Below are 15,880 nucleotides of genomic sequence, written 5' to 3'. Positions count from 1 at the left end.
AGGAGCTAGGGTTAGGAGCTAGGGTTAAGGTTAGGTTTTCGGGTTAGGGTTAGGGTTAGGATTAGGGGTTAGTGAAAATGGGAGTTTGAATGGGACTGAATTGTGTGTCCCCACAAGGTTAGTTGTACAAGACTGTTTGAGTCTGTAGAACAGTGGTCTGCTGTGAAGTCTGTAGATCTCTGCTGGTGTCCGACTCTGTTTAAAAGGGCCAGTCAATCATACGCCATCTGTTATTGAACCAGACCCCCGTCACACACACACACAGCGAGCATGCACACACATACACACACACACACAGCGAGCGTGCACACACACAGTGTCACACATACACACATTAGACTCCAGCTCCTGGCAGCTATTTCTCTGTTGCTGAGCTGCCAATCAACAGGAAAGGCTGTCAACAAACCCCTTCCAGAGCCACCCAACTGAGACCACACACACTGCTTTCACACATACACACACACACACACACACACACACACACACACACACACACATCATGATGAAACGTTACACACACAAATCACAGCCATTAAACACACACACATCACAGCCATCATACGCTTACATAGCCATCACTCAGACAGACATACACAGACAAACACACTCGGTGACTACACAGTACATGACTTCCAGCTAAATTAGAGACTACACAGTACATGACTTCCAGCTAAATTAGAGACTACAAAGTACATGACTTCCATTTCCAGCTGAATCAGTGACTACACTACAAAGTACATGACTTCCATTTACAGGTAAATCAGTGACTACACAGTACATTACTTCCATTTCCAGCTAAATCAGTGACTACACAGTACATTACTTCCATTTCCAGCTAAATCAGTGACTACACAGTACATGACTTCCATTTCCAGCTAAATCAGTGACTACACAGTACATGACTTCCATTTCTAGCTAAATCAGTGACTACACAGTACATGATTTCCAGGTAAATCAGTGACTACACAGTACATGACTTCCATTTCCAGCTAAATCAGTGACTACACAGTACATGACTTCCATTTCCAGCTAAATCAGTGACTACACAGTACATGACTTCCATTTACAGGTAAATCAGTGACTACACAGTACATTACTTCCATTTCCATCTAAATCAGTGACTACACAGTACATTACTTCCATTTCCAGCTAAATCAGTGACTACACAGTACATGACTTCCATTTCCAGCTAAATCAGTGACTACACAGTACATGACTTCCATTTCTAGCTAAATCAGTGACTACACAGTACATGATTTCCAGGTAAATCAGTGACTACACAGTACATGACTTCCATTTCCAGCTAAATCAGTGACTACACAGTACATGACTTCCATTTCCAGCTAAATCAGTGACTACACAGTACATGACTTCCATTTCTAGCTAAATCAGTGACTACACAGTACATGATTTCCAGGTAAATCAGTGACTACACAGTACATGACTTCCATTTACAGGTAAACCAGTGACTACACAGTACATGACTTCCATTTACTGGTAAATCAAGCTGCTTCATGAATTCACATAAATATGAAAGTATAAAAGGCTCCTAGCAGAGCAATCATTCTATGTATCCTATGAGGCCTGACTGACTCAGTGAATCTCATTGAGGTATGGACACACACACACACACACACACACACACACACACACACACACACACACACACACACACACACACACACACACACACACACACACACACACACACACACACACACACACACACACACACACACACACACACACACACACACACACACACAACACCACCTTTAGTTCCACCAACATCAAATGATGCAGCACATACACCAGCATCGATAATATGATACATCACACTGCCCTCCAGTCAGTCCTCTCACTGTTGTCTAAGATCGATCTATTCATATCATGCCTCATCATCCCTCTTAGTGGTGCTTCGGCCTTCCTTCCAAATGGCACTGTATTCCCTATTCCGTTCACCACACTGATTAGGGTGTCAGTTGGGACGCACCCATCAGACATGGATCCCCCAGAGGAACAGAGGACAGACAGGCCTCTGGGACGCAGCCATCAGACATGGATCCCCCAGAGGAACAGAGGACAGACAGGCCTTTGGGACGCAGCCATCAGACATGGATCCCCCAGAGGAACAGAGGACAGACAGGCCTCTGGGACGCAGCCATCAGACATGGATCCCCCAGAGGAGCAGAGGACAGACAGGCCTTTGGGACATCAGACATGGATCCCCCAGAGGAGCAGAGGACAGACAGGCCTCTGATCACTGTAATGTAGCTCCTGCTAATACACTACCACGAGTTACAACATGACAACAGCTTTATGGTCCCAACTCTCCTTCCATCTCTCTCTGGTCATATGTTGGGGCTTGTCTGATCTCTAGAGGAGGGACTAGGGAAGTGGACACAGCAGTGGGGAGACTGACTGACTGACTGACTGACTGACTGGCTGGCTGACTGGCTGGCTGGCTGACTGGCTGGCTGACTGACTGACTGACTGACTGACTGGCTGGCTGACTGGCTGGCTGACTGGCTGACTGGCTGGCTGACTGACTGACTGACTGACTGGCTGGCTGACTGGCTGGCTGACTGGCTGACTGGCTGGCTGACTGGCTGGCTGACTGGCTGACTGACTGGCTGGCTGACTGGCTGGCTGACTGGCTGACTGACTGGCTGGCTGACTGGCTGACTGGCTGGCTGACTGACTGACTGACTGACTGCTGAACACCATTAAAGACACAAGCATCCAACAGCACCAAACTTTGAAATAGTACATATTGACGAATATACATAAATTGGAGATGTAGCATTCTGATTTGTAATCACAAGGAAACAAATCGTTTTAATTAGCGATGAGCTTTTTGTGCTCAAATTGGAGTAGATAAATTGTGGAAGAATGAATAAGCAATTATATGTCAAACCTGTTAGTTAGCAACCAAATGATGTATTAGTTCCTTATTAATGTTAGAAGTGTGAAGAGTGATGAAGAGATGGCGGATATGACCGTTCAGGGCAGGAAGCAGATACAGAACAGTCATTAGTTATTATACTGGCTGATAATTGGTGTATCAAAAGCTGACTTTATCCAATCACAGAGAAAGAAAACATCTATACGAGACCCAAGACAAATCCATGATATCGTAAGTAACCAGCCTTGCCTTGGCTTCCAAAATCCTTAAAATCATCAGTATTTGCCTTCCAAAAGCATCAGTTCAAATGACCAGAAGTGATGGTAGATGTTCCCTGGAGAGAAAAAAAACCCAATGACTCTGAATCCCCAGGACTATAACACTAGTCAAGGTGAAGTGTAGCCTAGGTGTCATTCCAGGTGATCTGATCCTAGGCCAGTGTTCAGGTAGGGTCAGCGATGTTAATAAAGCTGCTCCCTGTCTATTAACTGACCCCAGGGCTGCAGCTTCAATTGACCGCAATGCAGATCTCTTCTCCTCTATTCTCTTCTCTTCTGCCCCTGCGTCCCAAATTCAGAATGAGCACATTTGGTTTACTCCACATTTGGCTTGCTAATTCCCCGTCCGAGGAGGAGGAGGAGAGATGCAGAGCAGAGGTGGCTTTTCTATGCCTCACAGGCCGCGTGTGTGTGTGTGTGTGTGTGTGTGTGTGTGTGTGTGTGTGTGTGTGTGTGTGTGTGTGTGTGTGTGTGTGTGTGTGTGTGTGTGTGTGTGTGTGTGTGTGTGTGTGTGCGTGCGTGCGTGCGTGCGTGCGTGCGTGCGTGCGTGCGTGCGTGCGTGCGTGCGTGCGTGCGTGCGTGCGTGCGTGCGTGCGTGCGTGCGTGCGTGCGTGCGTGCGTGCGTGCGTGCGTGCGTGCGTGCGTGCGTGCGTGCGTGCGTGCGCGTGCGTGCGTGCGCGTGCGTGCGTGGCGGCGTGCGCGTGCGTGCGTGTGTGTGTGTGTAGTTTATATGCCTCACAGGTCCTTCCTGGCTCACCCCTCCTCATTAGCATTCTAAATACATACAAGACTTTGTCATCACATTCCCCCCAACAACTCATTTCAACTCAAATTATGCCTTTTATAATGTTGCATTATACAGTGCCTCCTTTTTCAACTACTACATTACCTCCTGTCTAAGTGCCTCCTTGTTCAACTACTACATTACCTGCTGTCTAACAGTGTATCATTGTTCAACTACTACATTACCTCCTGTCTATCAGTGCCTCCTTGTTTAACTACTACATTACCTCCTGTCTAAGTGCCTCCTTGTTCAACTACTACATTACCTGCTGTCTAACAGTGTATCCTTGTTCAACTACTACATTACCTCCTGTCTATCAGTGCCTCCTTGTTTAACTACTACATTACCTCCTGTCTATCAGTGCCTCCTTGTTTAACTACTACATTACCTCCTGTCTAAGTGCCTCCTTGTTCAACTACTACATTACCTCCTGTCTAACAGTGTCTCCTTGTTCAACTACTACATTACCTATTCAGAGTGAAACCATGTTGGATTCTGTGCTAAACTGCTCTGACACCTGATGAGACAGTGGCATTTGTATGATTTTTAAGTAATTAATTTGCATTTTATTGCATGACATAAGTATTTGATCACCTACCAACCAGTAAGAATTCCGGCTCTCACAGACCTGTTCGTTTTTCTTTAAGAAGCCCTCCTGTTCTCCACTCATTACCTGTATTAACTGCACCTGTTTGAACTCGTTACCTGTATAAAAGACACCTGTCCACACACTCAATCAAACAGACTCCAACTTCTCCACAATGGCCAAGACCAGAGAGCTGTGTAAGGACATCAGGGATAAAATTGTAGACCTGCACAAGGCTGGGATGGGCTACAGGACAATAGGCAAGCAGCTTGGTGAGAAGGCAACAACTGTTGGCGCAATTATTAGAAAATGGAAGAAGTTCAAGATGACGGTCAATCACCCTCGGTCTGGGGCTCCATGCAAGATCTCACCTCGTGGGGCATCAATGATAATGAGGAAGGTGAGGGATCAGCCCAGAACTACACAGCAGGACCTGGTCAATGACCTGAAGAGAGCTGGGACCACAGTCTCAAAGAAAACCATTAGTAACACACTACGCCGTCATGGATTAAAATCCTGCAGCGCACGCAAGGTCCCCCCTGCTCAAGCCAGCGCATGTCCAGGCCCGTCTGAAGTTTGCCAATGACCATCTGGATGATCCAGAGGAGGAATGGGAGAAGGTCATGTGGTCTGATGAGACAAAAATATAGCTTTTTGGTCTAAACTCCACTCGCCGTGTTTGGAGGAAGAAGAAGGCTGAGTACAACCCCAAGAACACCATCCCAACCGTGAAGCATGGAGGTGGAAACATCATTCTTTGGGGATGCTTTTCTGCAAAGGGGACAGGACGACTGCACCGTATTGAGGGGAGGATGGATGGGGCCATGTATCGCGAGATCTTGGCCAACAACCTCCTTCCCTCAGTAAGAGCATTGAAGATGGGTCGTGGCTGGGTCTTCCAGCATGACAACGACCCGAAACACACAGCCAGGGCAACTAAGGAGTGGCTCCGTAAGAGGCATCTCAAGGTCCTGGAGTGGCCTAGCCGGTCTCTAGACCTGAACCCAATAGAAAATCTTTGGAGGGAGCTGAAAGTCTGTATTGCCCAGCGACAGCCCCGAAACCTGAAGGATCTGGAGAAGGTCTGTATTGAGGAGTGGGCCAAAATCCCTGCTGCAGTGTGTGCAAACCTGGTCAAGACCTACAGGAAACGTATGATCTCTGTAATTGCAAACAAAGGTTTCTGTACCAAATATTAAGTTCTGCTTTTCTGATTTATCAAATACTTATGTCATGCAATATCATGCAAATTAATTACTTAAAAATCATACAATGTGATTTTCTGGATTTTTGTTTTAGATTCCGTCTCTCACAGTTGAAGTGTACCTATGATAAAAATTACAGACCTCTACACGCTTTGTAAGTAGGAAAACCTGCAAAATCGGCAGTGTATCAAATACTTGTTCTCCCCACTGTAGGGCTATATACAGCTGCGGAAAAAATTAAGAGACCACTGCAAAATTATCAGTTTCTCTGGTTTTACTATTTATAGGTATGTGTTTGGGTAAAATTAACATTTTAGTTTTATTCTATAATCTACTGACAACATTTCTCCCAAATTCCAAATAAAAATATTGTCATTTAGAGCATTTATTTGCAGAAAATGACAACTGGTCAAAATAACAAAAAAGATGCAGTGTTGTCAGACCTCGAATAATGCAAAGAAAATAAGTTCATGTTCATTTTTAAACAACACAATAGTAATGTTTTAACTTAGGAAGAGTTCAGAAATCAATATTTGGTGGAATAACCCTGATTTTCAATCACAGCTTTCATGCGCCTTGGCATGCTCTCCACCAGTCTTTCACATTGATGTTGGGTGACTTTATGCCACACCTGGCGCAAGAATTCAAGCAGCTCGGCTTAGTTTGATGGCTTGTGACCATCCATCTTCCTCTTGATCACATTCCAGAAGTTTTCAATGGGGTTCAGGTCTGGAGATTGGGCTGGCCATGACAGGGTCTTGATCTGGTGGTCCTCCATCCACACCTTGATTGACCTGGCTGTGTGGCATGGCACATTGTCCTGCTGGAAAAAACAATCCTCAAAGTTGGGGAACAATGTCAGAGCAAAAAGGAAGCACGTTTTCTTCCAGGACAACCTTGTACTTGACTTGATTCATGCGTCCTTCACAAAGACAAATCTGCCCGATTCCAGCCTTGCTGAAGCACCCCCAGATCATCACCGATCCTCCACCAAATTTCACTGTGGGTGCGAGACACTGTGGCTTGTAGGCCTCTCCAGGTCTCCGTCTAACCATTAGACGACCAGGTGTTGGGCAAAACTGAATATTGGACTCATCAGAGAAGATGACCTTACTCCAGTCCTCTACGGTCCAATGCTTATTGTATTTTGCAAACCTCAGCCTGGCTCTTCTTTGCTTCTCATTGATGAAGGGCTTTTTTCTAGCTTTGCACGACTTCAGCTCTGCCCCTAGGAGCCTGTTTCGAATCGTCCTCGCCGTGCACTTCACCCCAGCTGCCGTTTGCCATTCTTTTTGTAGGTCACTTGATGTCATCCTACGGTTGTTGAGTGACATTCGAATGAGTTGGCGGTCATCCCGGTCAGTAGAGTCTCGTTTTCGCCCTCTGCCGGTCTGTAGCTTTGTTGTCCCCAATGTCTGCTGCTTGACCTTGTTCTTATGAACCGCCGTCTTTGAAATTTTAAGGATGGGAGCAACCTGACGCTCACTGTATCCCTCTGCCAGTAAAGCCAGAATTGAACCCTTCTTTTCCTCACTCAAAACTTTCCTTTTCAACTCTTTTGGCATGGTCAAGTTATTTTTTTAATTAATATTACTTTTGAGGTACTATTAGCACTGTTTTTGCCATCCAGCTGGTCCTATTGCAAGAGGAACGTGATGACCACAGCAGTGGTTTTTATACTTTTCCTCGTTAAATAAGATTTGGTTCATGTGATCACCTAATCAGTACCTAATTCAGTAGAATGAGGTGTGCCTGTGTTGGAATTCAACAGATACTGGAATGGAATGGCTGTCATACATGTAGAGATGATGATTTAAGAAACATTTGCAGTGGTCTCTTAATTCTTTCCACAGCTGTAAATTGTAGTTACCCTGGTCTGCAATCAGATTCCTTAATGTCCCTTGAATGCTGACGTCTCAACAACTGCACTGTGAAACATTAAAACACAAGATAATACAAAAAGGCAATTGATGTGATAGGTCTATAGATAGTTTGAACTATATGATTGGCCAATAGCCTATCTCCGTTGCTGACAAACTACCAGATGCCACCTAGATTCATTTCAGGAAATGTAGGTCATTTCATTTAAAAAAACGGCAGAGGCCATCAGGAGACACTGACAAAATGCAAAATCACCCCACAGAATGGTCTTTGCGTTGCGATAATACAGATATTCAATTAAGGCTAATACTTCTCTTCTGGTTTAATCCTCTGTATTTCACGGTCATCGGTGGCTAGTCAGCTCACAGCCACAGCCAGAATCATGCTAGCTTCCATCAGTTGTCCTGTTGTGTTACAGATCACAACCTACTGCTCTGTGTGGATGTACATGGACAAACATCAGGAGGGTGCGTAAGACTTTTATATCACTAATGAGAAAATAAACATTTAAGAGAATTTGTTCCAAGCATGTTCAAAGGAGAGCAGTAGGTAGTGTACAGCACCATGGACAGCTCTAATTAGACATAGGTTACTAGGGTAGTGGACAGCACCGTGGACAGCTCTAATTAGACATAGGTTACTAGGGTAGTGGACAGCACCGTGGACAGCTCTAATTAGACATAGGTTACTAGGGTAGTGGACAGCACCGTGGACAGCTCTAATTAGACATAGGTTACTAGGGTAGTGGACAGCACCCTGGACAGCTCTAATTAGACATAGGTTACTAGGGTAGTGGACAGCACCGTGGACAGCTCTAATTAGACATAGGTTACTAGGGTAGTGGACAGCACCGTGGACAGCTCTAATTAGACATAGGTTACTAGGGTAGTGGACAGCACCGTGGACAGCTCTAATTAGACATAGGTTACTAGGGTAGTGTACAGCACCATGGACAGCTCTAATTAGACATAGGTTACTAGGGTAGTGGACAGCACTGTGGAGAGCTCTAATTAGACATAGGTTACTAGGGTAGTGGACAGCACCGTGGACAGCTCTAATTAGACATAGGTTACTAGGGTAGTGGACAGCACCATGGACAGCTCTAATTAGACATAGGTTACTAGGGTAGTGGACAGCACCGTGGACAGCTCTAATTAGACATAGGTTACTAGGGTAGTGGACAGCACCGTGGACAGCTCTAATTAGACATAGGTTACTAGGGTAGTGGACAGCACCGTGGACAGCTCTAATTAGACATAGGTTACTAGGGTAGTGGACAGCACCGTGGACAGCTCTAATTAGACATAGGTTACTAGGGTAGTGGACAGCACCGTGGACAGCTCTAATTAGACATAGGTTACTAGGGTAGTGGACAGCACCGTGGACAGCTCTAATTAGACATAGGTTACTAGGGTAGTGGACAGCACCGTGGACAGCTCTAATTAGACATAGGTTACTAGGGTAGTGGACAGCACCCTGGACAGCTCTAATTAGACATAGATTACTAGGGTAGTGGACAGCACCGTGGACAGCTCTAATTAGACATAGGTTACTAGGGTAGTGGACAGCACCGTGGACAGCTCTAATTAGCCATTGGTTACTAGGGTAGTGGACAGCCCTCTAATTAGACATAGGTTACTAGGGTAGTGGACAGCACCGTGGACAGCTCTAATTAGACATAGGTTACTAGGGTAGTGGACAGCACCGTGGACAGCTCTAATTAGACATAGGTTACTAGGGTAGTGGACAGCACCGTGGACACCTCTAATTAGACATAGGTTACTAGGGTAGTGGACAGCACCGTGGACACCTCTAATTAGACATAGGTTACTAGGGTAGTGGACAGCACCGTGGACAGCTCTAATTAGACATAGGTTACTAGGGTAGTGGACAGCACCCTGGACAGCTCTAATTAGACATAGGTTACTAGGGTAGTGGACAGCACCGTGGACAGCTCTAATTAGACATAGGTTACTAGGGTAGTGGACAGCACCGTGGACAGCTCTAATTAGACATAGGTTACTAGGGTAGTGGACAGCACCGTGGACAGCTCTAATTAGACATAGGTTACTAGGGTAGTGGACAGCACCGTGGACAGCTCTAATTAGACATAGGTTACTAGGGTAGTGGACAGCACCGTGGACAGCTCTAATTAGACATATGTTACTAGGGTAGTGGACAGCACCGTGGACAGCTCTAATTAGAACCATTCTGATCTGGCGCTGTCTCTCACAAGGAATCGATTAAACTATCACACCAGTTTTCAATCACAGACCTGACTCCACTCCCAGTCTCCCTGCTAAAGCCAGTGTCTGGGGTAGGACCAGACTCCTCTCCCAGTCTCCCCACTAAAGCCAGTGTCTGGGGTAGGACCAGACTCCTCTCCCAGTCTCCCCACTAAAGCCAGTGTCTGGGGTAGGACCAGACTCCTCTCCCAGTCTCCCTGCTAAAGCCAGTGTCTGGGGTAGGACCAGACTCCTCTCCCAGTCTCCCTGCTAAAGCCAGTGTCTGGGGTAGGACCAGACTCCTCTCCCAGTCTCCCTGCTAAAGCCAGTGTCTGGGGTAGAACCAGACTCCTCTCCCAGTCTCCCCACTAAAGCCAGTGTCTGGGGTAGGACCAGACTCCTCTCCCAGTCTCCCCTCTAAAGCCAGTGTCTGGGGTAGGACCTGACTCCTCTCCCAGTCTCCCCTCTAAAGCCAGTGTCTGGGGTAGGACCTGACTCCTCTCCCAGTCTCCCCCACTAAAGCCAGTGTCTGGGGTAGGACCAGACTCCTCTCCCAGTCTCCCTGCTAAAGCCAGTGTTTAGAGTAGGACCAGACTCCTCTCCCAGTCTCCCCCACTAAAGCCAGTGTCTGGGGTAGGACCAGACTCCTCTCCCAGTCTCCCTGCTAAAGCCAGTGTCTGGGGTAGGACCAGACTCCTCTCCCAGTCTCCCTGCTAAAGCCAGTGTTTAGAGTAGGACCTGACTCCTCTCCCAGTCTCCCCACTAAAGCCAGTGTCTGGGGTAGGACCAGACTCCTCTCCCAGTCTCCCTGCTAAAGCCAGTGTCTGGGGTAGGACTAGACTCCTCTCCCAGTCTCCCTGCTAAAGCCAGTGTCTGGGGTAGGACCAGACTCCTCTCCCAGTCTCCCTGCTAAAGCCAGTGTCTGGGGTAGGACCTGACTCCTCTCCCAGTCTCCCTGCTAAAGCCAGTGTCTGGGGTAGGACCAGACTCCTCTCCCAGTCTCCCCTCTAAAGCCAGTGTCTGGGGGTAGGACCTGACTCCTCTCCCAGTCTCCCCTCTAAAGCCAGTGTCTGGGGTAGGACCTGACTCCTCTCCCAGTCTCCCCCACTAAAGCCAGTGTCTGGGGTAGGACCAGACTCCTCTCCCAGTCTCCCTGCTAAAGCCAGTGTCTGGGGTAGGACCTGACTCCTCTCCCAGTCTCCCCACTAAAGCCAGTGTCTGTAGTAGGACCTGACTCCTCTCCCAGTCTCCCTGCTAAAGCCAGTGTCTGGGGTAGGACCTGACTCCTCTCCCAGTCTCCCTGCTAAAGCCAATGTCTGGGGTAGAACCAGACTCCTCTCCCAGTCTCCCCACTAAAGCCAGTGTCTGGGGTAGGACCAGACTCCTCTCCCAGTCTCCCTGCTAAAGCCAATGTCTGGGGTAGAACCAGACTCCTCTCCCAGTCTCCCTGCTAAAGCCAGTGTCTGGGGTAGAACCAGACTCCTCTCCCAGTCTCCCTGCTAAAGCCAGTGTCTGGGGTAGAACCAGACTCCTCTCCCAGTCTCCCTGCTAAAGCCAGTGTTTAGAGTAGGACCAGACTCCTCTCCCAGTCTCCCCACTAAAGCCAGTGTTTAGAGTAGGACCTGACTCCTCTCCCAGTCTCCCTGCTAAAGCCAATGTCTGGGGTAGGACCAGACTCCTCTCCCAGTCTCCCTGCTAAAGCCAATGTCTGGGGTAGAACCAGACTCCTCTCCCAGTCTCCCTGCTAAAGCCAGTGTTTAGAGTAGGACCAGACTCCTCTCCCAGTCTCCCCACTAAAGCCAGTGTTTAGAGTAGAACCAGACTCCTCTCCCAGTCTCCCTGCTAAAGCCAGTGTTTAGAGTAGGACCAGACTCCTCTCCCAGTCTCCCCGCTAAAGCCAGTGTTTAGAGTAGGACCTGACTCCTCTCCCAGTCTCCCTGCTAAAGCCAGTGTCTGGGGTAGGACCAGACTCCTCTCCCAGTCTCCCTGCTAAAGCCAGTGTCTGGGGTAGGACCAGACTCCTCTCCCAGTCTCCCTGCTAAAGCCAGTGTCTGGGGTAGGACCAGACTCCTCTCCCAGTCTCCCTGCTAAAGCCAGTGTCTGGGGTAGGACCAGACTCCTCTCCCAGTCTCCCTGCTAAAGCCAGTGTCTGGGGTAGGACCAGACTCCTCTCCCAGTCTCCCTGCTAAAGCCAGTGTCTGGGGTAGGACCAGACTCCTCTCCCAGTCTCCCTGCTAAAGCCAGTGTCTGGGGTAGGACCAGACTCCTCTCCCAGTCTCCCCGCTAAAGCCAGTGTTTAGAGTAGGACCAGACTCCTCTCCCAGTCTCCCTGCTAAAGCCAGTGTTTAGAGTAGGACCTGACTCCTCTCCCAGTCTCCCTGCTAAAGCCAGTGTCTGGGGTAGGACCAGACTCCTCTCCCAGTCTCCCTGCTAAAGCCAGTGTCTGGGGTAGGACCAGACTCCTCTCCCAGTCTCCCTGCTAAAGCCAGTGTCTGGGGTAGGACCAGACTCCTCTCCCAGTCTCCCCACTAAAGCCAGTGTCTGGAGTAGGACCAGACTCCTCTCCCAGTCTCCCTGCTAAAGCCAGTGTTTAGAGTAGGACCTGACTCCTCTCCCAGTCTCCCTGCTAAAGCCAGTGTTTAGAGTAGGACCAGACTCCTCTCCCAGTCTCCCCGCTAAAGCCAGTGTTTAGAGTAGGACCAGACTCCTCTCCCAGTCTCCCTGCTAAAGCCAGTGTCTGGGGTAGGACCAGACTCCTCTCCCAGTCTCCCTGCTAAAGCCAGTGTCTGTAGTAGCACCAGACTCCTCTCCCAGTCTCCCTGCTAAAGCCAGTGTCTGTAGTAGCACCAGACTCCTCTCCCAGTCTCCCTGCTAAAGCCAGTGTCTGGGGTAGGACCAGACTCCTCTCCCAGTCTCCCTGCTAAAGCCAGTGTCTGTAGTAGCACCAGACTCCTCTCCCAGTCTCCCTGCTAAAGCCAGTGTCTGGGGTAGGACCAGACTCCTCTCCCAGTCTCCCTGCTAAAGCCAGTGTCTGGGGTAGGACCAGACTCCTCTCCCAGTCTCCCTGCTAAAGCCAGTGTCTGGGGTAGGACCAGACTCCTCTCCCAGTCTCCCTGCTAAAGCCAGTGTTTAGAGTAGGACCAGACTCCTCTCCCAGTCTCCCCGCTAAAGCCAGTGTCTGGGGTAGGACCAGACTCCTCTCCCAGTCTCCCTGCTAAAGCCAGTGTCTGGGGTAGGACCAGACTCCTCTCCCAGTCTCCCTGCTAAAGCCAGTGTCTGGGGTAGGACCAGACTCCTCTCCCAGTCTCCCTGCTAAAGCCAGTGTCTGGAGTAGGACCAGACTCCTCTCCCAGTCTCCCTGCTAAAGCCAGTGTCTGGAGTAGGACCAGACTCCTCTCCCAGTCTCCCTGCTAAAGCCAGTGTTTAGAGTAGGACCAGACTCCTCTCCCAGTCTCCCTGCTAAAGCCAGTGTTTAGAGTAGGACCAGACTCCTCTCCCAGTCTCCCTGCTAAAGCCAGTGTCTGGGGTAGGACCAGACTCCTCTCCCAGTCTCCCTGCTAAAGCCAGTGTCTGGGGTAGGACCAGACTCCTCTCCCAGTCTCCCTGCTAAAGCCAGTGTCTGGGGTAGGACCAGACTCCTCTCCCAGTCTCCCTGCTAAAGCCAGTGTCTGGGGTAGGATCAGACTCCTCTCCCAGTAGGCTCTCTGAGGTCAGAGGTCAAACACCCTTTAACATCACCATTCTCCGTTCTGCGGCCCGAGACGCTAAAGCCTCTACGGTTTACTACCGGTCAAGTCCCATCATGACCTGAAAGCCATCCACTCCAATCACACTTATACTGATTCGTTGGATGTTTCACGGAGAGCAGCTTTGACAGAGAAATCAATGGAGCAGGGAGCATATCTACTGCGTCTGTTGTTCCACCACTCAGCGGTCCCCACTGTGATTATAGAGAGCAGCAAGGTATCACTGATCGCATCTAGTTCATAGATACCCATAAAGCCCATAGAAACCAGTTGAACGTAGCCTAAATAACTACAACTTTGCTCAGCAGATTAAGCTGCATTTCATACGCCCACGTTCCACGAATGATCACCTGATAAGTGACCACATGAATGCAGCACTCCTTATCTCTTTGCACAATTCAGAATATGGGTTTGCGGGTTCTATGCTGATAAATCGGAAAACTAGACTATCAGTAGTGAGATTGGTCGGTTTACCAAATTCATCCAGTCAAAGGTTGATGCTCCCGTTGGAGAGCGTTGTAACGGTCCTTATAATAGCCACTAGCCATCTCAGATTGGCCAAGTCTACAGCGTGGATGCCCACCCGTTTCGCAAAGAAGGTGAAGTGGACTCTACTTTCTGTGTTCCGGTAAAAAAATAAATAGTGAATGTGTGTAATTCGGTCAACCGGCGGATTGATGTAAAAAAAAATACTGTCAGGCGTCAGGACCCAACAAGGTGAACAGCTCCCAAATCGCCGTAGACAGACCGCTAATGAAAAGACAACATGTACAGTTCTTTGAATCTTCTATTCAATGCATCAGGTGGATTCGATACATTTAGTTATTATGTAGCCATTTGGACAACGGGGGAGAATGACAAAGTAACTTCCTAAATGTTGTCTAGTACTTCAATATTTGACATCGGGTAAAATAACATAAAGTGTCTTTTTGCACTCCTCCACCTCGCTATGTCGTAGTTGGTGAGGTGCCATTTTCAGACCTTTGATTTCAATAGACTTGTGGGGAGTTGAGTGAGCTAGCGATCCAGAAAACTACCAATTGCGTTTATTTTCACTCATTTCTAAATGTTGGATCCAAAAGGAACATAGGCTACACTCAACCAGGACTTCATTGGCTCATGAAAGAAAAAAAACACTAATAGTTAAGCCTACTAAAGTCTTCTAAAATGAAATATGTGCCATCTCTCACTATTCAGTCATTCGAAGTGTCATAAGAAGTTTGTAACCAAGATGCGCAATTTTGTCAATCAAACGGGTCCATCTAATTTAACTCACCGGGTGCAGATAAGGCTCCAACCGTTGATCTTCTTACCCAGAGACAGCAGGTGGCTAAGAAGCCTACAGTACCCAAGACCAAATAACCAGACTTGATTCCACTAATATGGTGGTCCTCCTTTCAATCCACTCCTAAATGTAAGCCTATTTGGCAACAACAAAAAAGCTCACCATTACATTGATAGCCATATACCTTCTCTCTTGCGTAAAAAAACGGGGAGGTAAGATTCCAAAGAGGCTACTTGTTTGATTCAGTTTGTTATACTTGTATCTCAAGGTAATTTGCAGTGCTGGTGACAATCCACTTCACAGAGGCAGCTTTGATTCCATTAGCACAAGCTAACCGCAACTAGCAGCAGTGTCATCCGAAGACGCAGGGGCCCTGCTTTTCAAATAGCCGATAACGACTTTTATCTTAAAAGATTTCAAACGGTTACGCAGCGATCAAACAAATTCCTTCCATGGGAGTCTTTGGGATCGCAGCAGACAGACCGCTCTTTCCAATAGCAGAAGTGTGTGTTCGTTTTACTGTGAGGAGCAGCTGCCAGCGACAGACTAAAGCAACAAGAAATGCGGCATCGGAAACAGCAGGGAAAAAATCGACATGGAACCTCCCCTTCTCAAACTCAGTGGTCAATGTCCACATCCGTTATACCCTGGTAAGCATATATCTTCACTAAACGACCGATGTATGATCCGCCAGGAGGGTCATGCCAGCGGCAGTGATTGTGTTCCACTTTCGAGACGGCCTCGACACACAACAGACCTTTTCTTTCCAGCCCCCTCCGGTTCTGACAAGTACCGCGCGGCCAATCCACGAGCGCGCATCCCGGACCCCCTCCTTGCTCCGACCGGAGCGCTCCCGGTAAAATATGGAGCGGGACGGACCTCACTGGATCGGAGTCAGTAAAGTACAGCATGAAAGTATTCTACTGTGTGCACTGTGCAGCTAATAAAACCATAGAGACAGATGATAGGCTACTATTAGGGGCCA

At 48.2% G+C, this 15,880-nt stretch overlaps 1 protein-coding gene across 1 annotated transcript in view; it reads right to left on the bottom strand.

The window, feature by feature from the left end:
- Window positions 1-10,008, bottom strand: part of LOC123486428 — a 12,277-nt gene extending 2,269 nt beyond the window's left edge. The window contains exons 1-2 of the mRNA XM_045217742.1: window positions 9,450-10,008; window positions 8,665-9,219 (exon numbers count right to left, since the gene is read on the bottom strand). Of these exons, the coding sequence (XP_045073677.1) occupies window positions 8,665-9,219; window positions 9,450-9,849 (955 nt within the window). The 5' untranslated portion in view covers window positions 9,850-10,008. The remainder of the gene's footprint in view (window positions 1-8,664; window positions 9,220-9,449) is intronic.
- Between the last annotated feature and the right edge of the window lie 5,872 nt (window positions 10,009-15,880).

This window comes from Coregonus clupeaformis, unplaced genomic scaffold (genome assembly GCF_020615455.1).
Source record: "Coregonus clupeaformis isolate EN_2021a unplaced genomic scaffold, ASM2061545v1 scaf1212, whole genome shotgun sequence".
Classification (NCBI taxonomy): domain Eukaryota; kingdom Metazoa; phylum Chordata; class Actinopteri; order Salmoniformes; family Salmonidae; genus Coregonus; species Coregonus clupeaformis.
Note: the sequence above shows the minus strand (reverse complement) of the source record. Positions and strands in the feature narration are given on the sequence as shown.